Source organism: Tasmannia lanceolata, unplaced genomic scaffold, assembly GCF_043159265.1.
Source record: "Tasmannia lanceolata isolate RefF3 unplaced genomic scaffold, GAP_Taslan_0.1 ptg000007l, whole genome shotgun sequence".
Taxonomy (NCBI): Eukaryota; Viridiplantae; Streptophyta; class Magnoliopsida; order Canellales; family Winteraceae; genus Tasmannia; species Tasmannia lanceolata.
In genome coordinates, this window is record NW_027518684.1 from 21,874,425 (window position 1) to 21,898,981 (window position 24,557).

The 24,557-nt window shown below is 38.3% G+C and overlaps 2 protein-coding genes across 5 annotated transcripts; one reads left to right on the plus strand and one right to left on the minus strand.

The window, feature by feature from the left end:
- The first annotated feature begins 1,550 nt into the window (after positions 1-1,550).
- LOC143882275 (pre-mRNA-splicing factor CWC22-like protein (DUF3245)) lies at positions 1,551-21,825 on the plus strand. Of its 3 annotated transcripts, XR_013252163.1 has the most exons (6): positions 1,551-1,774; positions 4,581-4,714; positions 6,561-6,640; positions 6,728-7,016; positions 21,419-21,534; positions 21,622-21,825. XR_013252163.1 is itself a non-coding variant. In XM_077385788.1 (5 exons), the coding sequence occupies exons 2-4, from the start codon at positions 4,649-4,651 to the stop codon at positions 6,978-6,980; spliced, it is 399 nt and encodes a 132-aa protein (XP_077241903.1). In that variant the 5' UTR covers positions 1,551-1,774; positions 4,581-4,648; the 3' UTR covers positions 6,981-7,016; positions 21,419-21,825. The 3 variants fall into 3 exon arrangements, 2 of the variants coding, with proteins under 2 accessions (XP_077241903.1, XP_077241904.1); XM_077385788.1 differs by having other exon boundaries at positions 21,419-21,825; XM_077385789.1 differs by lacking the exons at positions 21,419-21,534; positions 21,622-21,825 and adding an exon at positions 7,203-7,643.
- LOC143882274 (uncharacterized) lies at positions 13,562-24,346 on the minus strand. 2 transcript variants are annotated; one of them, XM_077385786.1, is made up of 8 exons: positions 23,499-24,346; positions 21,238-21,476; positions 18,339-18,427; positions 15,518-17,246; positions 15,010-15,176; positions 14,667-14,856; positions 13,854-14,561; positions 13,562-13,763 (listed from the first exon to the last, which is right to left on the minus strand). In XM_077385786.1, the coding sequence occupies exons 2-7, from the start codon at positions 21,389-21,391 to the stop codon at positions 13,981-13,983; spliced, it is 2,910 nt and encodes a 969-aa protein (XP_077241901.1). In that variant the 5' UTR covers positions 21,392-21,476; positions 23,499-24,346; the 3' UTR covers positions 13,562-13,763; positions 13,854-13,980. The 2 variants fall into 2 exon arrangements, with proteins under 2 accessions (XP_077241901.1, XP_077241902.1); XM_077385787.1 differs by lacking the exon at positions 23,499-24,346 and having other exon boundaries at positions 21,238-23,463.
- Between the last annotated feature and the right edge of the window lie 211 nt (positions 24,347-24,557).

The following is a 24,557-nucleotide window of genomic DNA, read 5'->3' on the forward strand; positions in this document are numbered from 1 at the left end:
AATTCTATTTTGTATCCTCAAAACTTGTTTCCGTGAGATATGTTTATGTTTAGAGTTTATCTTGTGATATCCTAATTCTGAATATGGACTGAGTTATGATATGATGACGGGTGGACGCGTTATAGTCTTCCATGTGCACGTGGGTAAAGACGACTCTAGAGAGTGTAAATCTAGAGGATTATGAGCCGAGGTATGGCTATGAATGGGCCGAGATATGGCTATGAATGAAAGCATCTATGCTTAATGAAGTCTATATATATAATTATTGATATCAAGTTCTGTAAGTTTTCTCTATACGTTCGGAAAGTATGTTGTGCTTATTCTTTCTTCCCATGTTTATAAGGTGAGATGTCCTATCTGCAAAATATCATGTTCTTACGAGCTTGACAATTTTACATCACTTGTTGTTTATACCCTACTGGGCTATTTGAGCTCACCCCCTTTTTTTTCTTGTTTTATTGTTCCAACCCCCAGGTGAAGTATAGATGAAAGATGAGGAATGCTAGAGTTGAATGCAGAACTGTTCTAAAGGACAAATATGTTTTAAATATGTATCAACTATGTCTTGAATTAAGATGTAATAAGTTAGACCTAATTTATGTAAACCCTCTAAACGTAGTTGTTGTATTTGAGATCTTGGGAATAATGAAAGTTTTTGAGAAAGATGATGTAATATTCTTCTACGCACCGAGTTGGTATTTCTAAAAATTCGGGGCGTTACAAGAAGAGTTTAAATCTGTAAGAAGGGTGTTGTGTAGTAAACAAGGCTGCTGTGAGCCCCTAGATAGCTTTGATGTTCTTTCAAGAGGGGTTGAAGACGAAGAAAGATATATTAGAGTATTTTATAAGTTGTTTTTAGGAGACAAGCATATGATTGTCTTTTAAAAATTTCTTTTATTTTTGGGTGTTTATATTCGAGGAATGATAGAAGAAGGGCGCCCTTATTGGCCTACTGATGCAAAGTCAACACGGTTTCCACTTTTTTAAGCTCCATCCACTTTTTTCCGGGCCATTATTTACAGAAATTGACCAATAGGGGCGCCTATGAAGCTGATTTTTACAAGGGCGCCTTCATTCTACCATTTATCTTTTTTCATGTTTACAGGGGTGTGAATTATCTTGCACCGGGTGTGAATTTATCATCGCCCTTATGTTTTTGTTTTGCCACATCATTTCTTGAGATTTTATATGGTGTAAGCCCTTATAGTCCTGTATTTTTTAAAAAGTACTGTACATCCCACACTATAGGATGATCCAAACCGTCAATTTGATGGGCAAGCAAACAGCATAAATATAGGTTGTGACCAAAAAATCATTTCTATAGGATGATTCCAACCCTCTGATCTATAGAGGATCTGCAATTTATCCTATGGAAATGATTATTGGAGCACAACCTAGTTACATTGTGTTCCATCGCATGGACGGTTTGGATCATCTTATGATTTAGTCCGCACAATACTTTCTGAAAAATACGGGACTCTAAGGGCTTACACCGTATAAAAACTCCGTACAAAAAATGATATCCCCCACCCCTACGCCCCCCGCCCCCCGCAAGGGCCACAACGTTATTCGTTTAGTTTTAAAGGCAGAGAGAGAAAAAACGTTGTGGGTGAATTTATCCTCAAGTAGGGGGGGATTTTAGGGACGAATTTTTTGTTCAGGAATACTTGAGCGGCGCGTGCTCGAATTTTTTGTTCAACAATAATACGAGATTCGTTTTATTGTTCAAGGATGAACAAATCTATTGTATAAGGTGTCGGGGTTCCTCGCTCAGGTAATCTCTCTCTCTCTCTCTCTCTCTCTCTCTCTCTCTATTCACCCTCTCTCGGCCCAAGAACTATCTGCTATTTCCCTTTTCGAATACATCAAGTACCAACAAAATGGTAGTTTTTGTACTACTAACGTGACTAAAATTTAGGTTTCTGTCATTTTTAGGGTTTTCGAAGTTGGCAATTAGGGTTTTTGCAATGATAAGGTTTTTGTCAGTTGGTATTTAGGGTATTATTGCAATGGCAGAGTTTTTGGCAGTTGGTAATGGGGTTCTGAGATGCTAGAGTTTTTGTACTAGAACGTTGCTAAAATTTGGGTTTTTGCCATGTTAGGGTTTACGAAGTTGGCATAGGGTTTTTGGTTTGGCAGTTGGTATTAGGGTTTTGCAATTCTAGAGTTTTTGGCGTTTGGCAACTAATGCTAGGGTTTTCGAAGTCTTCAACTAGGGTTTTTGCACTGCAACCCATACTTAAAGGAAAATCACTATCAGCTGAAATGCCTGACGAGATGAAAAATTTTTAGAGACCAAATTATGAGATTTTTTACTTGACTTTTGGGATTTAAATATTTAATAATGTTTGGACATGATAGAATTTTGAGTTTTTAAAATTGAAAAAATAACACGCCATTTCGAAGTTAAGATTTTGATCCGGGCCATTTTTTTTTTCCGAATTTTGTACTAGAACTGGAAGTTGACCTTTTATCCCTTTAGAATTGGGTCTTGAAACTATTTTAATAAATTCAAATGTGGGGTATTCCCTTATCCACATGTAAATCCTAAGTAATCCGTTCCGATCGACATCCGTAACGAAACGAATAACATACCCATTTCATTTTGGATTTTGGTCCGGAACGAAATATTTCGTCCATTTCGGGTGAAACGAAACGAAATTAATAACTAGGCCAATGACCACTTGTCTCCATTGCATAGTGCCATCTTCCATTTGGCATCAGGAGTTTGGATGGTTTGGTTTATGTTGGGTTCCTGATGACTATCACGAGCCTTATGGAAAGTTGGTGTATTAGTTGGTTTTTGACTTTAGGCTTGATTCTTTGGGGGATGATTCCCTTTGCCATGATGGGGGGAAATTTGCACTTAAGGAATGCTACTGCATTTTCCATGGCTTTGGTTGCATGGAAGATCAAGTTCAATGTAGCAAATTTAGTGTTTCCAAGGAGTTTTGGAGATGTTAGATTGATCTGATCATAGTTTAAAACTCCCCCGCATCATCGTGGACTCCCTCGAGTCGACTCCCCTTTCGCTTGGCCTCGTTCCATGTTTTGCTGCAGGGTTCCACTTTTTGGCCTACAGAGTCTATAAATCTCCTTTGACTCTCCCGAGTTATGACCGCATCAACCGAGTATTCAGCCACGTCAAGCTAGTACACTGGATCTGGTACTCAGAAATTGACAGGACATATTGAAGGGAATGGTGCCTAAGTTGCAATCCAAGGCTGTTTGGAGGTCTCCTCTCAACTCCACTAAGCTGAACTTCAACAGTTGCTCCATTGGCAACCCTAGACTGGCCTTCATTTGGTAGAGTATTTTAGGTCTGATTGGTCATGTCGATTCGTTTGGGGCTGAGGTGGAAGCCTTGCATTTCGATTTTCGTAGTCAGGTGGACGGAAGAGCAGAGGTAGAGGGTGCCTCATCCAATGTGATTTTGTGGGTTCACCGGAATAATCAAATAATCTCGTATTGTGGATGTTAGCTAGGTTCATCAATAAGATTTATTATATGGGTAGGGCGGGAGATTTTGTTTACTCGCATCCCGAGGAGTGGAAACAGCATTGCTGAAAAGTTGGCAAATTCGAGTTTCTAGAGACAATGTATTCTTGGATTTTACCACCCAATGACTTACCTTAACAATTTGTTTTTATTTTCTTAATAAAAAATTGTTATCTCTGTACAAAATAACAGAATTTATTTTCTCATATTTATTATGCATGTGTGTCAATAAATCTGTATGTAATCATATATGTATATGTATTTTTTCCCTATGTATGTATCCATGGATTAATGGCCACACAATTTTTCGTATAATTATATTAGACGTGTTTGATTTAGTGGCTCACAATCGTCATTTTTGAATGGAATTGTGCTCTGAATCATCTTTGACCTTGCTTATTTGTACTATCCAAATTGTGTGCTACACATTGGGCGGGCCATTGCCCAAAATTTGGATTTGTTAAATGTTTTATTGGTCCTATGAATGAATTTTTGCTCTCCGAATGTGTTTTTGTTTTTCAAAATTTTAACTGATTCAAAAGTTTGGGCAGACCAATGAAATATTTGTGCTGACTTGCCATCCATGTGAGGAACTTCAATTGGTGGGGCCGGATCAATGAGTTTGTGCCAATATTTATGCCGGGATGGTTTTGCTCATTATAAATAATGTTCTTGAGAATGCTATGTTGTTCCTTGTGTATATGCATATATGTTTGTATGCGTGTAAATGTATGCATGAGATTGGTATCTACGATTGTGTACGTGTGTATGTGTGTAAAACTGTAAATGTATGCATGAAATTTGTAGTTAATATGCCAATTGTTGTTTTCCTACTTCATCTTGACCTCAAAAGGCATGCGTGTATGCTTGTATGCGTGTAAATGTGTGCATGGGATTGGTAGTTACTGTAACAATTGTTGTTTTCCTAGTTCATCTACACCTCAGAATGCGAGCTTTTAGTTTCCACGATACGTTCATTCAAGTGGAAGTTGCAAATTTTCTTTTCGTTAATTTTATGTATTTAATTTAATTTTATCGCATTATATTTTCTACTGCAATGAATTATATAATTCCTTTTGCAGTGTCAAGGACTTGTAAGTTGTTGCAATTTGAGGGTCAGTGGATTTGAAATCTGGAATTCCTTCCACTGATGAGCATGGAGGCATCGTCGAAAGCTTATCCTCAAGTGGTGAAATTGGAGAAGGCACTGAAATTAGTACGATTTTCTACTCCTAGATAATGTAAAACATGTAGGTTCCCTTAGAGGCATTTATGCTTGGAATGACGCTCTTGCACCAATTGTGGTTTGTATCACAGCTCATTGTGGGTTGTTCTGCTCAAGAATTTTAAACATTAGTCTCTTTATGTCTTCTTAGTTTGAAGTGAAGTGATGTCTTATCGATCTTTTGGTTCAAATAACTTGCGATGTTTTATAATATATGCTGATGGGTCATTCAAAATCTTAGTGACACATGAATATTTATACCAGTCAGTCTTCATGCATAAGATTCATCGAATATTTGGGAAAGGCTTATATCTAGAAATGTGCAATTATTGTCATGAATTTCAATTTCTACCACAGATTTCCCCCTAGTTTATATATGCTTTCCATTACAAGTTCTCTCTGGTATAATTTTCTTGGCATTTCTTTTTTGTTCTGTAGAGCATTAGGTTTGAATTTTCTATTATCTCATTGTTGGGGTTGGGGTCGGGGTCATCTCTTTGTTGAAATTATTCTACAACTGAACTGTGATGGGTATTTTTCTATCGGACAAGTTGTTTACCGAACAATGATTAGTCTTCTGACTGTGCATAAACCAGCAATGATTGCAGGATGTGGACAATAGAGCCTACTATTCATAGTAGGTAAGTTGTTCTTTATTTTTTGGGTTTGGATGTGAAGCGACATGTAATTATCAATAAAATTTAAGGTGCCAACCCAGATCCTTAAATAAATTCCAGTTTATAAAAAAGAAATAAACGAAAGAGGAAATCTAGAGATTGCAAGAAAGAAAGCAAAATTGAGAAAGTGAAGAAGAGAAAAACAAAGTACTTTTAGGAAGAAGGTTGAATCCTGTTATGTCTTGATCATGGTACCATGTTACACTTAACTAACCCAAATCTAATTATGGGATTATGGGAGGGGGAGGCATAAATTTCGTATGGAGGAGTCTACTCTGTTTCTTTTCATCACAATACATAATACAATGTCTCTCATATACAAAAAATAAAAATAAAATACAATGACCAAAATCCCCTATATGACTGTTGACCAAGTGAAGAAGCCCCTCATTTCTAACAGTTAAAGAAGCAGACCACCCTAATTAAAAGATTCATGCAACCATATGCTAACAACTTTAAACAAAAGATGATTTCAAGCCTGAGGGAATTGTCTTTCATGTGAATTTTTGGGCTGTGTCATAGGAGGTGTTTTGAAATTTTTCTAAAGGATTAATTTTGGCCGACCCCAACTAGGTTGGGACAAAGGCTTTCTTGAGTTGAGTCATAGGAGGTGTTTCCTTTGGTACAGCTAAAGGGCTGTCTGCAATATGTGCTTTGTTTTTCTTCCCATCACACTTCTTGGGGCTAGGCTAACTTATACTTTCTTCAAAATTTTCAAGCCTAGACTGCGATTAAACCAACATATAGACTAACATAAAATGATTGATTGGATCTGTTGGTAATAGTCCCAAGTTGGGATTGCATTGTTAACTAGCTGCATTTACAGTGTTCTTGTAAGTAGTTATTTGGGGGATTAAACCAAATGGAACTTGCATGCCACAGTTTTTGATGTTTGTCATTTTCTTGGTGTTTTACTCCTTCAAATTTCTTGTCGTTTTATACTCATGATGGAATTATTCTAGAGCAATATCTATTTAGATATATTGCATTTTGGTTACGTGCTTCTGGTTTTTTTAAAGGTAATCAGATCTCTGCAAGATATTTTGTTTCAATGCCACGCTTTAACTAACAAATAGTTTCATGCATTTGATGTCATTTTCCCCTATTTTTTAACATGACAATAGTGACCTTAACTGTCAAAAGCTATAATGTATCCGCAGGCTGAGGCATGGGTGAATAATATGAGTGGATCATCTACAGATGAATCAAAAGAAGTGGAATTCGAAGGTCGTCCTTCCAGGTTGTTTTATGTTTTTTGTTGCATGTTAGCATATTATTTACCATTTCTTTATGGGTTTATAAAGCTTACTCTCATGTGCTTCTAAAGGCTGGGACTAGGGGCAAAGATAGTACCTCAATTGAAAGCGGCGACTTCAACTGGTCCTGTGGAAAGAAAATTGCGTGCCAAGTTGGATGCTGAGAAAAAGCGTGCTGCTAAAAGTCTAGAGGAGTCCAACCCAGAAGAGAGAAATGATGGACATAGTGACGATTACAGTCCAGAGAGTAGGACAAATGCTTTTTCCAAGAAAAGAGAAATGGTTCTTGCCCCATCTTTGCAGGCAAAGAAGAGACACAAATGACTCACTATTACTTTGTCAAACAAAACACCTAATGAGGTGTGTTTCTTAGTTATGTTTTTTTTTTGTGTGGTTTCTTCTACCATGATGGTGCATTTCAAATAGTAGACTATTTCTATCATCATCACCATGAAAAGATCAGCAGAAGAATGCATGGATATACAATTCTAATGAAAAAAAATTGTGAATTCTCAACTGAACTTGATTGATGCTACTTTTTGACAGCCATTAGTGTTCACTAGCTATTTACTCGGCCATGAGAGTTGGCTGCTTCCTGCTTTGGATCCTAATTGGTCCGGACACTAAGTGATCACCCTTATCTCCACTATAATACTATATCCTTTCTGACAAAAAAGAGAGTGCATCTATCTCTGATGTAGCCTTTCTTACAAAGATGTGCGATTCTCATTATGGCTCCAAATGTGCCCGTCACAGGAAAATTGCTAGGGATCAATGGCTAATTGACACTCTTCAGAATGTCAAAAACAGTAGCTGGAGATGAAGGAAATTGTGTATGATATGGTATATCGGTACATTGAACTTTATCTTTGTTAAATTGAAGTCAATGCATTTGTCAATTATGCAATGAATTGAGTGTCTAAGTGATTGCTTGTAAGAACTTCATGGTTTTATACTGTGTTACAATTAGCCAATAGCTCTTTAAAAGCGAGTTGTTGCTCCATTCATATTCCTTAACCAATATTTTTTCTAGCTATTCAAGAAATATCCCTAGAAGTGACATCCAATACAGTCCTTGTGCATCACTAGAGAATCTTGTATGTGCTTATGCTTGCCAGAAGCTTCAAATTTGGTGATAAATGGGAGTAAGGTTGAAAAATATTGAAGAGGAACATCTCTATGAGTGAGGCATGGCTCTTTATCCGAGGAAGAATATCAATCGACACATCAAAATACATTGTGACGTTCAAGAGAGATTCACAGTATAACCGTTATGTCCGGAGGGTTGTTATTTGGGGATGCACTTAAGATTGTGAACCCTATCCTTCAGATTATTTTAACATTTGATGTTCTCCATAATGATAGAATGTTTTGACAGAGATAGGAGTTGTGTTACTTGTCCCATGGATTTATAGGTTCTTAGGTGAGATATTTCTTCAAGTTTTTGGATCATCATTGAATTCTTCTCTCCAGGTGTCTTATGGTCAAGGGTGGACTGCATGCTGTGGGAGAAAAGAATGGTGTCTCCAACCTTGGTTGAGTTCTCATCCAAGTCTGAGTTCGGCCATACCGAATCAATAAAAAACTCCGTTGGCTTGTGTAAGCTAATGAAAAATCGACAGCATCAATCATTGGCTCGCCTCTCAACTTGATTTTATCTTGGCTGAAAGTAATATCCTTGCATTACGATGGAAAACACTATTATATTCAAGTTTCTATACATTGTTGGTATAGGTGTCCCCACATGGTTTGAATTTAGTTATTGGACGTTTTCTACATGGTACTTGCAGAATGTTGAAATGTTGTTGGCTGTTTGGGAACACTCGCGAAGGAGTCCCAGAGGGTGCTAGTATCTTCTGCGGAGTTGGAGAGGTTGTCATTGAAAATAGTGAAGCTTTTGGTAGGATGTTAGCTGCATGTGTTCTGATTGGAGTGGGTATGGTAATGTATTATTAGTGTGTGAGCCCAATGCAAGCTCAGTAAGGCATAATTAGAGGACATGAGCTTATTTGAGGAGCAAGACCATAATGGGTGGACTCTATGGTGTCTTTCTTGCATGCGTGCGTGTGTGGGTGGGAGAGATTGATCCCTACTCTTCTATTTGGTCTCCACAAGAGTTGGTATTCTCCCTATTTGAAAAAACGTAAGTATTTGTGGAGAGAGTAAAAGACTATACGTGGATTGTGGTTTATCAGTTGCGTAGAGGATTGGACTCACCGTATCCGATTTGTTCGTATTTGTTTTGTTTGATCATGTGCTTATGATTTGATCACACAAATACTTCATGAACCAGCCATTTTATAATTGGTATAAGAGCCAATGTGCTCGAATCATAGGCATCGATTTTTTAGGCTTGATAAAATAGACAAATATTCTTGGAGTTTTTGACTTCGAGATCACTGTCGGTGGGATCACCAGCCGATGTTTAGTTGCATTTTATAATTGAAAGTACGCAAAAAACAACAAAAGCTGTGTTTTATTGTTTTCAAGGGGACATGTTTTCCAAATTATTATTTTTTTTATTGGTTTCCTCCGGGCTTGTGGAGCTGTTGGTAGTGTTAGTTCTTTAACCCTTGTCGGAGGAAAGAGAAGATTTTTTAGAGTGTTATAGTCCTGGCAACCTTGCAGTTAATTTGGAAGGAATAGAACACATGAGTCTTTAGGAGCACTGTTAAAAGCTCGCATTTTATCTATTCAAAGGCGATCTTTTTGACCATTTCCCAGGTGAAGATCCTTCCTAGCTTCAGGTTCATTTCTATCTATGACCTTAGGCCAGGTTGGATAGAGATTTGGGCTCACATTGAGCATGAAGAGATTCCCTCCTTTAGGTGGGACCCTCTTGGTCCAGATTGCTGAAGCTCAATTTTTACGGGTCTAGCTTTGGTAGCCCAGGTCCTGTGGGCGTAGCTAGTCTTCTTAGTGATAGTAATTGTACGATCAGGTGGGCTTTTTCGGGCCCACGTGGGTCACTAATTCTAATGAAGCGAAAGTGAGGGCGATCCTCCACGGCATTAAAATCATTGAGCAGAGATTTGGGCAACTTGATTGTCGAGGGAGACTCCCTATGTTATCAGGTGGTTGGGTGCCAGTCACCCTCATCCTTGGAGATTTGTGCATATCATAGAAGAGATCTAGCACAAAATAGCTGGTTTTCCGATCTCTTTCCACCATGTTAGGAGATCTGCGAACAATGATGCAGATTGACTTGGCCGAATTAGTGTTGTCAGGTATAGATTGGTTATTTTTTATTTTTTCCTCCTTAAGGGGCTTCTCTCTTTGTTGTTTTCTATCTTTGCTTTTACGCTTTTACTCTTGGTGTATTGACCATTTCGGTTGTGGGGTTGTCCCCTCTCTCTCTCTTTAGTAAAATTATCTATCGTTCAAAAAAAAAAAAAAAAAACAACACGCAAACCTAGCAACTCCATTAGTATTGGAAGGAAAGGTTATCTTTCCTTTTTTAGCAACTCCCAACAGTATTTGAGGGAAAGGTTTCCCCTCTTTCTCTAAATTTTTCCATTTTTCCCATTTCTTTTCAACATCTTTTTCTATTTTTCTAGAAGAGAAAACACTACCTATTTCAATATCCTTTTCTCTTTCATCAGTCATCATTAAGGCTTATGATATGTTGTTTCGACCCTCTCTATATCTCAACAGTAGATCGATCTATTCCCCCACATTTTCTGTCCTTTTCTTCTTTCTCACAAAATTACAGTTAATTATCAAAAGAACTAAGAAAATTGATCCAAGTAGGACAAAGAGACCTTATCATATATGAATACAATATACAATATACAACACCAACACCAAATCTTCTTTTTTCATTAATTTTCTAATTACAATAGCATCAAACTAATTCATAGCATCTTTAATGAAAAGAACACTCCGGGACTCTGGTTCTAACCCTCGGAGCTCTTGGAGATGGGTGGAAAAAAGAAGTATTAGGGATCGAAGCTTGAGACGAGGTGATCGTGGTTTGCGACTGGGTGATTGGAGTTGTCCCTCTTGTAAGTATCTCAATTTCAGCTGGCGAGCCAGATGCTGGAGATGTCCCCTGGACATAAAGATTAGAATTTCGCCTCTAGGTGGGAAAAGAAATATGATGGAACCCGGATCGATCAGTATGGAAGGTGACAGATGGCCCGATTCTGGGACGATTTCAGTGTTCCCTGAAAGAGGTAACCCGGCTCTGTCTATCTCAGGAAAGAAAGTATCTTCAAGGCACAATCCCTTGAAAGTTGTTTAGTTGGGAGAAAAAGGGGTAAATCTGGGACCCTTCAAGACCTATGGTTATGGGCTAAGAGAGCTTGGAATTTTCCCCTGTTGGCATGCCCGTGTATCTTATCAGAAAATGAAGTATTATTTTTCTTTGAATCAAAAGAGGAAGCTGCAGTGATATTGGACAAAGGTCAGGAGGTGTGAGGGGATCATTTACATTCTCTCTTTCGTTGGACTAGAGATTTCATCCCGGGATTAGAGGAATTTTGGGTTACATTTTTTGGTATCCCTCTCCATGTTTGGGCCATATCTACAGTGGAAGCTCTAGGTAATCTCTTCGGTCGGGTATTAGAAGTTAAAATGGAAGGGAATAACATTCATTGTATGACATTTGTATATGCTAAAGTCCTTGTCCCCTGGTGGAAGCCTCCGCCTTCCTCTATTCAAATTCATATTTCCGGCCAATGTTTCCCAATTGGTATCGAGCTTCAGAGGTGCCTGCAAATATCTGATTCTAATGCCCCGATTGCGTATTCCCATTTGGGTAGGTTCCCCTCTCTTCCGGATTCTGGCCCCTTTAATCATTATCCTCCTTCCCCGAAAAAAAATGGCGTCGGTGCCGGAACCACTGTTCTCCATCATGTCGGAACGGCTGGCTAGGGTATCCGTTGAACCTTCAGAGTCTATCCCTTCATGTTTGAATTTCAAATCTCTGTTTTTGTCAGGGGTGTTGGGCCTTGCCAGCCATGCGGGTTACGCTTCCCTTATTTCGGGTAAGGTGAAAAAGCAAAACTTTAAGGTGTCCCATCACAACCGCCACTCTGGCAATGCCAGCTCTTTTCCCTCCTGGTCTAGGAAGGGAAGATTTTTTAATAGGAGGAAACATTGGGGATCTGTTAGATCCGAAGCCTCCAAATTTGTTCAGGAACGATGCAGATTAAGTTCTGGGCTTCCAGGTACGTTCAGAACCAAAAGGGAGGTAAAGAATTTTTAGAGAAAGACTTTCCTCAGGACAGGTGAAGGAGTAAGTTCTACCCTGGAACCTATTTTAGAAAGACCAGAAAACTCTTGACCAAATCAACACTTTGAGTGGGGCAACCCTACTTCGCAGGACTGGGATGTCCCGTGGATGAGGTACCTTATTTAGGTTGGTCCTTGCAGGGAGCTGTGTGATGCACTTGGTGCAGGTTTTGGGGGTTCTTGTGTTTGGTTGTCTAAACAATAGTGTTTTTTGTTTGCATGCGGTTGCTTTGCTGGACTTAACAGATATACAAAATCTGCCTTTTCGTGTGAGGGAAGTTAAATCATCTTAGTGGCTTTTCGTTTATGGGCAACCCCTTAAACGTAAGGATAACCTCAGATCTAGAAGCATGGAGGATAAATGCTCTCTCAAGATTGGAGGATATTCTAAAGATTAGTGGGATTGCAATGGATAATGTTATGGCAATTAGTTTTTGGACCATAGTCACAATCCTAGGTTGGAATGGTCTTTATCATGATTTTCTAAAAGATTGTGTCAGATATGATCTCTGGGGAAGAGTAAGGAAAGAAATTATTACTCTCTTGGTTTTTGGTTCAGGAGGCTTTTCCTCTGCCTCTTTAATGGTAGAGTGGTGACGGTTCTCTTTATTGGCTTTTGATTACCTTTTTGGGCTAATCTAGTCTCGATATAACCACCTTCTCGAGAATTGGTGGTGGGCCTAAGGTTTTGTGTATAGGGGCGGTACTTCTTCATTAAATGATATTGACGTCTGATACCTAGTCTTTGGTTTTCCTCAAATGATATTGACGTCTGATACCTAGTCTCTGGTTTTCCTTAGTAAAGGTAAGGTCAACCACTTAGTGTCTGGAAAATGGCTACTTCTTTTTCTTCCGCGGGTTCTAAAACATTTACAAGATTAAGGAGGGAGATCCCAGACCTTTCTGAGTGGTTTGAGCACTGTCGGTGGGTTCGTAGCTTGCAATACAATAGGGCCAGAGCCACGGTGGAAGCTCCCACCATCCCTGAACAGATTAGAAGGACAATTAAACGACAATGGGGGCGGATTATTGGATGATTGCGGATGAATTTTTCCCTGTCACTGGTACTTACTACTTAAAGGATATTTGTATACCAATTTACAAATTTCCTTTCTTTCAAGGCTGGTTGGATTTTGCTAATGAATTAAGGCGGTTAGAATGGGAGGCAAAGAAAAACCTTTGCATTCGGAAAATAGCTGAACTGATTTCAATTAGGAAGAACCCTGTGGAAGAGGTCCCCTTTCTGCAGTTCACCTTAGACTATTGGCCTGAAGACATGGAATTGGACATTGGAGTCCTATCAGTGGAGTTGAGTGACTGTGCATGTTAGCTGTCGGCCATAGGTCCCTTTCTTTGTTCAAAAGGTCTGAAAATGTATTTTTTGGGAGTTAAAATTCGATTATGCCTGGATCGAGAAATTGTGAATATGGCAAAGGAGTGGGATGGAATTCTTCGGAAAACTTTGGTTATTGGTAAAGGAAGAAAATGACGGGATGACTTGGATGGTGATGGAATGCTGTATTAAACTCTGGATACTGCTTAGTTTAACTTGTTTGACTAGTGTCGGCATGTCGGCCTAGTTCACCCTAATATTTTGTATTGCAAAATGGGACTACTGGTCCCAATTGCTATCTTAATATTAATAAAATATGTCAATTTAAAAAAAATAATTAATGAAAAGACCACCCGAGATCTGATAAGCAAATGAATGAAATGAACACACTATTGGACAATGGTGTATAACCATGGAGCTCAACCAGCTGAACTCCAACTCTTTCCAAATTCTACATCAATAAAATGAATTCCTAGTGTCACAAGGATTAGCATCAACCTCCACGTATCCATAACCAGCGTGGCACTCTTGTCTCACACCTGTCCAGAATGCGAAAAAAATAAATCAAATAAGGCTTTAGATGTTTTATATTTTCATGACACTCAAAATAAATATGATTTGCCACTTACCTCTCTAGCAGAGGTAGGTCTATGCTTGAAAAGTCTTGAGATTATTGGGCTGTACAATTTGATTCATCTCTGTGTACCATTTCCAACTTGGATGAAAGAATGAAAGCTCCATGTCATTACTGAAAGTTCAAATCCATAATTCGAGTATTGTTTCTTCCATTAGTTCTTCTAGAATGGCCTCTTCCATCTCGATGCCAGTGCATTCGGCCTCAAATCGGAGGTCCAACCATGCTCCACTTTTTCCCATGTCTTTTGCAATGATTTGATCTAACGTACGTGGAAACTGAGGGCGGAGATGCCAATCAATGCCTTCCCATATCTCTCGTAAAACATTTTCCCCCACTGGGATTGGCCGAGGGTTGGGTTTCACAAATGATACCCAGGGCGAGCAACTGAAATATCGTTCATGAACATCCATGAGAGCTTCATTTATGCAGTCAAAGAGAAGCTTCCGTTCATCATAAAATTGGGTTGTTGTGGTCTCTATTTCGTTAAACAAGGACGGGTCTAGTGGCTGGTCTGAAGAATGCCACCTCCTGTTGAATTCTTCACAGCTAAAACCAGAGTCTTTCAACACAGTTCTTACATACTCGAATTTGGATTCCTCATCCTCCATACAAGTTCTTAGACTGATTTCATTTTCAGTTACTTTTAGAGCAGACTTTTCTTCTTCTTCGGAATTAATTTGTGGTGGATTTGACAAATTAGCTGTAGATATTCATGAGGTTATCTTGTGGATATGTTCCATGTAAACAATAAATTAAAAAACAAAAATAGAATCATTATTGCTTGTTGGTATGTTTAGAAGCTTACCATGTTGAGCTACAGCGGTCGAAGGACTAAGAACTTCTTCTGACAAGAATGGCTCCAGAACGGATACTGGACTTGTCCATTCTAGCTTTTTGGTGGTGCCCTCTGGAGTTTTGATTTCATGGATGAGTAGCGGGCTTGCTGAGAAGGATGCTACTTGGGATTCCAGTGGTGGCTTCTCTCCAGATGGATCCTAGAAATGATCAAAGAGGATGGGCCCATGCAACAATTAATTTAGTTCATTTTTTATTTGGTTTGAGATGGAAATCACAAGGAATATTGAACACAATTGATCAATGAAGGTGTTATACGTTTTCTTTTCTTTTCTAAAAAGGCAGTGATTTACCAGTCTTGAGCATTCGAAGGATTCCTCAACCCCGCATCTTTCTGATACATCATTGATGTGGTTGGTGCTGGTTGTGGGTCTATCCATATCTGGTTCTGAGCGTATTTCTAAGAGCATACTGTTTTCTGTGCACATAATATCCTTAATTTCTACAATCTCCGTACTACCTGCAGAAATATTCATGGAACTGCTAAATTATGATGTAAGGGAAGATAAGAAGTAGACTTTAAAGAAGCACCCTGCATGGACAATTTACTAGTCCCAAGGGACTCCAGCAATGTTTGCTTATCAAATTGAAAAGGTGACACAAGGAGGATCTTTCTTTATTGTCACGATATAAATATTGCCTCGGCTTTTTTCGATAAAATCAATGGGATCTTCCTTTTCTATATATGAAAATACTACTTGCCGTATTAAAGGTCTCAACAAAAGAGAAAATAGAGGAGGCACCTGAGCAATTGCTTTAGAAAATGCTTCTCACTGGAACAAAACTATATGAAAACAATACCTTTTGTAATGGAGTCTCCTCTACAGATGCTTTCCTGTGCTTCAATATCAGGTAGAGGCCCCTTCAAGAGTTCTGAATTCGATTTTGGCACTTGCAATTCAACACCTGGTTTGTTGCTATCACAGTGCACACTCTCAAAATTCTGCCTGAATGGAATTTTGAACCACCATATATTTTCACTGCTAGTTTGAAAATTCTTATGAGGGGAAACGTTCATCTCTTCTGGTACAAGGACTGGTTCCTTGTCCCTTCCAGGACTTAACCTAGGAGACACGACTGGTTCCTTGTCCCTTCCAGGACTTAACGTAGGAGACACCATGTTGTATTCAGGCAAAGAAAGTATTCTTCCTAAGGACCGTGGGACCTGTCTATTGACCAAATCCTCATCTTCATCTCCGCTATTCAGCATCTCAGCAAGATGTTTTTTAGCCTCTTCATAAATGTGTGTTTCTCTTCTCTGGGAATGCACAATGGTTGTAATGTTTAGATTTTTGTTGTTATCAACACTAGGCAAAGTATCATAATCGATGCTTGACTGACATTCATCTGGGTTGCCTCTCTTATTTTTCCCATTGGAACTGAGAGAATATTTCGAAGTTACTTCACTTTGACAAGAAATTTTGCTCGGAAAATCTTTCCCTACGTTCTTACCGGAAATCTCATTTGCAATGTCACCCGAATCCTGTTGCCCATATGGAATTCTGTGTAGAATTCCATCCTTAGATATCCGATTCCGCTCCTTTATACTTTCTCCAATTACCTGTTTCAACTTCCTTTTAATTTCTCTAAGGGAAAACTGGGAGGTGACTCGTTCGCTCTCTCTTTGATCTCCGAAGCTGTAAAGAGATTGTGGTGAAGAGCTTGTACTAGTTACAGTTGTGGGATTTTGAAATCTTGCAGGGCCAGGCTTCAAAACGACTATTCTCTTTGAAGGGTTGTTGCTTTGGAGCTTGTCTTTTCTTCTGAAAAGGTTATGCATGTTTGGTTTCTGAAAGTGTTTATGACCAAGAAGCTCCTTATGTTGCCTTGGATTACTGATCTCTTCTTCAGATAATTCGGCTCCTGTAAATGACTTACATTGTTTAGCTTTAGATGGTTTCTCTGCCTGGGAATTCCGTAGGCCTTGGATGTGTTGCACAAGAATTGAGCTAGGGTCCTGTAGGAGTTTTAAGAACAACTCCCTATTTGAATTTATTATCTCTAATGCATCCAGAAATTCTTTTGACTGGTGCAGAGCCCCGTCTCTGTTGAGTAGTTTTGCGTCAACAAATTTCTGATTTAGAAAAGCCTCCATTGCACTACAAAGTTTTCCTTCAAGAATAGCATTCTTGCCCTTCATATGAGATTTACTTTTATGGGATTTTCTAGAACCAATCCTATTCTTATGATCCAAATGCATTTCTTGACAAGGATGGTTCTGATTGTAGGACTCTAGTAGTGCTGAAATTATTTCCGTGGAATTTGCATGGTAAGTTTGATGAGTTTCCAAGCTTTCAGAAGCTCCCAAATCATGAAAGTGTTGATCACAAGCTACCTTATCGGTCTTATTCGTCTGCCTATGATTCTTCTCAGCCCAGCCTTCTTGTTCCAAATCTGGTTTTGAGTGCTCGATTGCAGCACTAGGAAAATGTGTATTTGAGAGCTGCACTTTGGACATCTCTTCGTCCATGAGGGCTTTAACGCTTGTCTTACCGTGTTCAACCTTCATTGCCTTGATTTCATCGTCATCCTGAAACATTCAAGGTTAAAATTGTGAATATACTTGTATATGTATGTGTGTGGGATTTGATGCCAGTCTCCATGCAAATGAATGGTTTGCATCACCCAAATAATGTGGGCCCCCACTGCATTTTAAGCGGACGGAGTAGATTAGTTATCTACTCGATGAAGGAGATATACTTCTCTCCCTCTCTCTACGCACACACACGCACTCCATTTAAGGAAAATAGTCAAAATACACTTGATTCAACCTTAAACTTGAAGAAGGGAACAATGAAACAAGGCATGGGCATCGGACCCTAAAACATCTGGGTGAAAATCATTTCTATTTTATTAAAAAAAAAATCATTTATAATTTGAGAATCCACCCATCACTACACAAGTTCAGTTGTATTAGTTTGTCCATAGATGCCATTCTGCGAGGAGAATTCTAACACATGCTACCATATATATGGAGGACTGGAAATGGCTGCTAAAAGAAGTATTACCCAACGAGTCATGCACATAATTTTTTTTTTGGCGGGGGGTCATGTGGTTGAAAGAAGAAGAGACCTAAGATGGTGAGTCTGTTGAAGGACTAGCTACAGTTCACAGTCTGGAGAATATAGTCTGATAAGTTAATAAGGATTGCGCAAGGTTTGGCCACTAGAGACTGACGAGGTCGCAATAAGTTGGTTGCAAGTGAAACTGCAAAAACCCATGGGCATACTGAACTTCTTGAAAAAGGGCCATTGTGGAAAACCTTTCCTCTCATTTTTCAAGAAAACAATTTGATCCACTTTCCCGGCCAGTCGAACAAAATAAGCTGGAGTTTCTATAAACCTTTTAGGAATTAGATGATTGTTTTCGTGTAATCCATGGAATGGATAGAGAGTTAAATCATCTGAAGTTTGTAATACCTGAGCTAACTTTAGTTGAATTCTACTATGAGAAATTTGCAAATCGTAGACGACTGGATGCAGAAAGGCAGGCTTAAGATCTGATGCAGCCACCAATCTATTCTAATCAAGTGGCTTTTTTATAACATTAACGACCACCGAAAAGCAGTTCTTAACTTTTCAAACATTGAGATATTCAGTTATGGATCTTTTTGTAAACTTACGGATAAATGGTGAATGCCAACATCCATGCCATTATGCTTTTCATCACAATTGGTCAGCAGATTAGGTCTGCTCCTTGAGTATCCAGCACCTGCACAAAAAAATATCAATGCTTTAACATGTGGATTACAACAGTTCAGAAGAAGCCCAAAACCTTTGTATGCAATATAAAGTTAATGGAGATGATCTGATGGTTACTGATCAATCTGACTGCTTTTGTCGTGTTGTTGATGGATTAATCTCAAGTTGAAGTATAGATGATCTTCATTATGTTTTAAACGGCCCCGATTAGGGATGCATAAATTAGGTGATTATTTCTTTATCTAGCAAGTCTTCTTGGACCTCTACAACCAACATATCACTTCCACATGTTCCACGGCTAAGATTGTGAATTTTCTTTTTATTTAGTTATGAATAGCAAATTTATTAAATAAAAGAAAAAAATTACAGAAAGTGAAAGGATTGGACAAATACATAAAGCCCACCAACTTGCACTTTCGTTAGCTAAGGAATTGTCTAACCAACTAGACAATGTTGTGTGCCAACTTCCAGGGACAGGGGCTCTTTTTAGAAGCCCAAGAAATAACATTACTAGAAATTCTTCAAATAAGCTTAAACCTTCTTAGGTAGCTTGAGGCTATATCAATCAAAGATTACTCTTGGAAGAATAATCTCAGCATCAATCTCTTTATGCTCTACATTAAAAAAATTTGCACTTCAATACATGGAGAATCAGGGGTTGTTTCAGTTATTTGTTGCTCTTACGTGAGACAATATCAAGAGGCCATGAATGCTCTTCCTTGATGGCGCATAGAGAAGGCAATCAAGTATCCTTCTCTGCATCTAGAGCAGCTATGGTTTCTCATAATGTTTTCTTAAGTTATTGCTCCCAAAATCCCTGTCCTATATCAAAGTGAGGATGCTAGATACAAGGAGAAAATGGATCATGAATGTGCCCATTATAGTTTCATGAATTTTATATTGGATACTTGTTGGGAACACCCTATGATTGGAAACCAACGGGGAATAACAACTTTTGCCCTTGACCTTTGGAGGAGTCCAACAGAAACTCTTTCAGTGCTGAGATATTGGTTGCTCTGTGATTCTTACTTTTCTCAATCAGGTATTGCTTGCACTCCTATGTTACAACTTGGGTCATTATGACTAGCGTTGCCAACTATGTGACTGGCTGTACCTCTACTGTTTCCTTTGAACCCATGATTCCTTATTCTAATACTTCTTGAGTTGGGGTATCCAATGACAATAACTAATGATTTCTTTAGTCAATACTAGGTTTTAAGTAACAATTCCTTTGAATGATTTTTTGGTAACTCCTTTAGCCAAAACCTAAGTTTTGTTAGGGCCCGTTTGGATGCCGAGAAGATTTTGATTTGGAATTCTCACATTTGCAGCCCTTTTTGCGTTGACATTTGGATCCCGATCAAATCCTTGAATTTCCAATTCAACGACTGACAGTGAAAAAAATCAGATTTCCATATAAGCTGTGGAAATAAGAAATTGGAAATCCACAGATCTGGCAATTTCCTTCACCCTCCTGGCTCCTCAACCTCTCCCCTGCAGCAGGAATTACCCCCTTCCCTCTCTGTCTCCCTCAACATGAGCTGCCAGATCTATTCATTTTGTACTGAAAACTCAATTCCAAATCCAAATGCAAAATCTGAGGTATCCAAACGGGCCCTTATTGTACTTTATACAAATCCTTAGGCATGACTTCCTTTTGTTTATTCTTTTTTGTATCATTCAAGACCATTGCACCAGGATGATGATTTGCTGTTCCATGAAAAAGAAAACGAAAGGACTCTCCCAGCCTTGTCTTTATTCCTTATACACGCCATTTGTTTGATAGCTAATTGAGATCCATTGATAATCAGATATCTGGCGTTCTTGCAAGGTGCTCTCTCACAGTAGGAAGCTTCTCACGTTTTAAAATCAATATTTGGATGGAGATTATTCTGCTGCTTTGTCCAGCTCTGTTTGCGGTCAATTGGTCAAAAATCAATATTTATTGTTAAAAATAATAAAAATCTTATCTCGAGTTGTTTTATTTAGTGGGACTTTGATTATTAGGGAGAAACACCGTATGGCCTCACACAACATGCAGCTCAAATTAAACTATGTATAACTTCCAACGAAGATAACCTCTCTTCATTTTTTCATGGAATGTTCTTTTTTACGTGGAGCATCCTTACAGAGGCACAGGACAGTTTCAGTCAAAAAGATCATTGTTTCTAGGCATTTGTACTTCAGAAGCATTTCTTTTACTGGTTAGTACTTAGTAAAACCAATGGTAGTTCGTCTCCAGTGGATCCTTTCACTATGATGCAATTTTGAATTGGAATGTGAGACTTTATATGCTATTAGTTCTAGTTGCTTTGATCTCTATATTGAATTTCTTAGTATCCATTATCTTTGTTTCATCAGTCATGAAAAACATTCTCCTCCTCCAAAGAACAGAAGATCAATCCATCTATGTAGAGAATTGATGCCTAATCATTTGGCAATGGTAGAAATCAATGTGTCTAAATGTGCTCAATACTTATAGTAAACCATTGAAATTCGAATGCTAGAAAGATTAGGTAAATGGTGTGAAGTTGCAAGTAGATTGTTCAGGTAGTTCTGAAACAAAATTGTGTCGGAAAATACGAACAATTCCAACAAAACAGCATCAGTATGTCATAAAAAGAAGACCTAAACTTTTCAAAGAAATGACAAACAGACCTAATTTTTTTTTCTCAGAGCAAAGGGGAAGTAAACACAAAATGAAAGGCAACAACATGAATACTAGAACATAAAAACACTATAGAATCATATCAAGCAATCATCTGTACATAAAATTTCTATTGTAAATAGTTTTGTACCATGAAAAAATGGATTCCTTACCAGCAACATGCCTGCCATTTCCATGCTTCGTATCTGAAGTTAACCTTCGAGTGAATCGACCATGGCGGAAGTCAAAGATACTAATCAAACCCCACATACAACCCGACTGCTCTTTTTCATACCGCCCATAGCGTTTATGTGATTTCTTGGCCATGACTACTGACTCGGTATTTGATTCCAGGATCTTCTCCTCTCGACAAGTCAATTTTACGTCCAAGGTGCAATCAAATCTCAAAACACTGAAGAAATCACATGATTATAGGAATGAGTACATTCAGGAGTCTGCGGCAGAGAAAGGTAGTTTCTCAAATACCAAATATAAAACTACAATGATAAATAACCAGATTGCAGCTTTAACATGGCAGGGTGAAAATTGGATTTCAGGGATTGAAGGATGGGAAAACTATAAGAACAAAAAAATCTTGTTTCTTTTATGTGTATAGAGAAATGTCAGTGGGATCATTCTCTTTACAGTGCTTAAATGTAGGTTTCAAGGTTTCAGTTTTATCTTACTGGCTTACTGCACTAGACCTTATAATTTTCCGCTCTGCAATCAAGATTTGAAATATAGAAATTCTAATTACCCTATAATAGATTGTGGAAACTGCTATGAGTATAGATTCAATGTAATATCGTCAACGAAGAAAATCAAGACCTCCGCAGATCGAAAATCTAGTTAAAATGAGTCTTTGATGCGCATGAAATCTCTAAACCTGGAAATTGATGGTTTAAGAACTCAAACCCTCCAGGAGGCATGAAATGTTTTGCTGTAATGCACTAAAACTAGCTAATTATGAACAGACATGAAAGGAAAATGGTTCAATACCCAGTTTCAATTTATGACTTCTTATTCTGAACTCAATGCCCAATTTCAACTTTTGACTTCTTTTTTGAACTCCTGTATATATTTTTTACTTTTCTTTTTTGAACTCCTGTATATATTTCTGAAAACATTTCCCTAAATTTATTTTCAAGAAAAGACAAATAAAAGGGGGGTGAAAATGCTGTAGTAGGGGGTGAATTAATTTGTCATGCATAGAAGGATCTGAATACTTTTCCAGTACGATTAATGATGAAGCTACAGCAACCCAAATTTCAAACCAAAAATTCCTTTCTCTAACAAACTCGGTTAATATGAAATAGGGTTCCAACTCAGGCCAGGTTTGGCCGAGTTGAGGCAAACCCTAGCCCAAGCCGAGACCCAAAACCTCAACCCTAACCTGAGTCTTGGGTCAAATGTAACCCAGCCCGCCTTTAAATCTCTCGACCCTAACCCAACCCAATTTCCAAATCGTGCTGGTCCATTAAACCTGTCGGCACTTGGTTGGGTCCCACCCAGTTCCATATCTACGCGAGCCCCCACTCAGGACCATAGCAATTTCATATGAAAGCTGTGTGTTGTTATCTTAGTAGTTCTCAAACCAAATTCTCAATCTCACCCCCTTTTTGCAAATTCTCATTCTCATTATCTCATTTTCGTCCCATTTTGCCAAACAAGTCTTTAATTTTCATTGTCATTTTTCCAAAAAGTTCAAAATTTTCCCTGTATTTTCGGAAAAGTTTCCAAAATTGAAAATCCACACCATACAATTCCCACCGGATCACCCGATGGCCTGGCCACGGTAAAACGGTGGGGAGAAAATATTCACGGTATAAATGAAAAAAGGCTACTGATATCTGCAATACCATATTTTGATAACTGCACTAACTCAACTTGTCTTTAATTATTTAACCAGCTGTCAAACTCCCTACGGATTCCGAAAAAGCTCTTCGAAGCCAATTTAAAAAGAAAAGACAAGCAGAGTTAGTGCAATTAAGAACAGAAAAGACAAGCTGAGTAAGACAAAGTTCGTTCCATGGTTTTAGGTTTCGGTCTTGACCGAGACCAAAATGCTCCGAAACCGAAATTGGCGAAACGTACCAAATTTTGGTGGAAATTTCTTCAATTTAGGCCAAATTTGAAAAAAGATATTAATTTTTGATTCGTTCCCCAAATTTCAGCTGAATTTCGGTAATTTCCCAAAAATTGACATTTCTTGCTTCTTAACTAAATTTCGGCCGGATGGACGGTTGAGATCATTCGTAGTCTATTCAACCCAGGGAGACAAAACACAACTCACCCGAGTCCAGTTCACAACATGCAAACATAAGAAAACGAATAGAAGAAAAAAAAACTAGAATTGCATAAAATCACAAGTATCAGAAAAATAAAATCACAAGTCTAGTTCTCAACATAGCAAACCAAAACATTTCATACATACCTGAAATTCAGAACCCAAATCCCAATTCCATGAAGAAGAAGAATAGTAAATCTGTGAAAGAAGAACAGTAGCTCTAGCTCCAGATTCCAATCTCAAACACCAAGCTTTCTTACAGAAAAAAAAGAAAGAAAAAGCTAAAGGATCTTTTTTTTTTTCTTCTCTACTCAAAAAGGAATCCAAAACTTTGCTTCCACTGCAATTCTTCAAAAGCCAATAATTTTTCAGGACTCTTCCTACTTGTAAACTTAAAATAAAAATAACCAAATTCTCATTCCTTCTATTTTCAAGTTTTCTCCATAGCAAACAAAGTAAAACCCCAAAATAACCAAAATTCAACCTCTCTTCTCATAAAACCAGAATTCTGAAATCTCTTTCCAATTCAAACACTTACTCTATGAAAACCCTTCTAAATACACAAAACCCAGTAACCAGTCCAACTAGATCATTCAGTAAATAAACAAAAAATCCTTCAAAAATTAGACCATTTTTCTACCACACCCAGATAACTGAAAACCCAATTCTCTCTGGCTCTCTACTTTCTTTATGGCCTTCACGTGTTGGTCATTAAAGAGTGTAAGGAAAAAGGGAAGAAGAAGAAGAGAGGAGGAAGGTGGGTGAAGGAAGGTGGGAGAAAAAGTGAAAACAGAGGAATTTCTTGTGCTTTTTGCATCATCAAAGGCCCCCACAAAGCTTTCGGCTCAAGAAAAGTTGGGGAATTTTCCATCTCTCTCTCTCAAATTCTATGTAGATCAATCAACGGATCTGTTCTCTTCTCTTTTTTCTTCTGTCTCCCCTCTCTTTCTTTTTCTAACGTACGCGTTTTCGCTTAGTCTTATGTGTATGAGAGAGACTATAGATATAGTAGAAGAGAAATTGTATGATGACTGACCGTGAGAATGTAAAGGGCCGAAGTGTTTATAGTAGAAAGTGTTTTTAAAAAGAGGAATGACCAAAATGTAGGATGATCCTAGCCCTCGAATCTACAGAGGAACGGCATATTTTGAAAGATACTGGACTATACGGGCTTACACCATATAAAAACTCGTGTTCTTATATGGT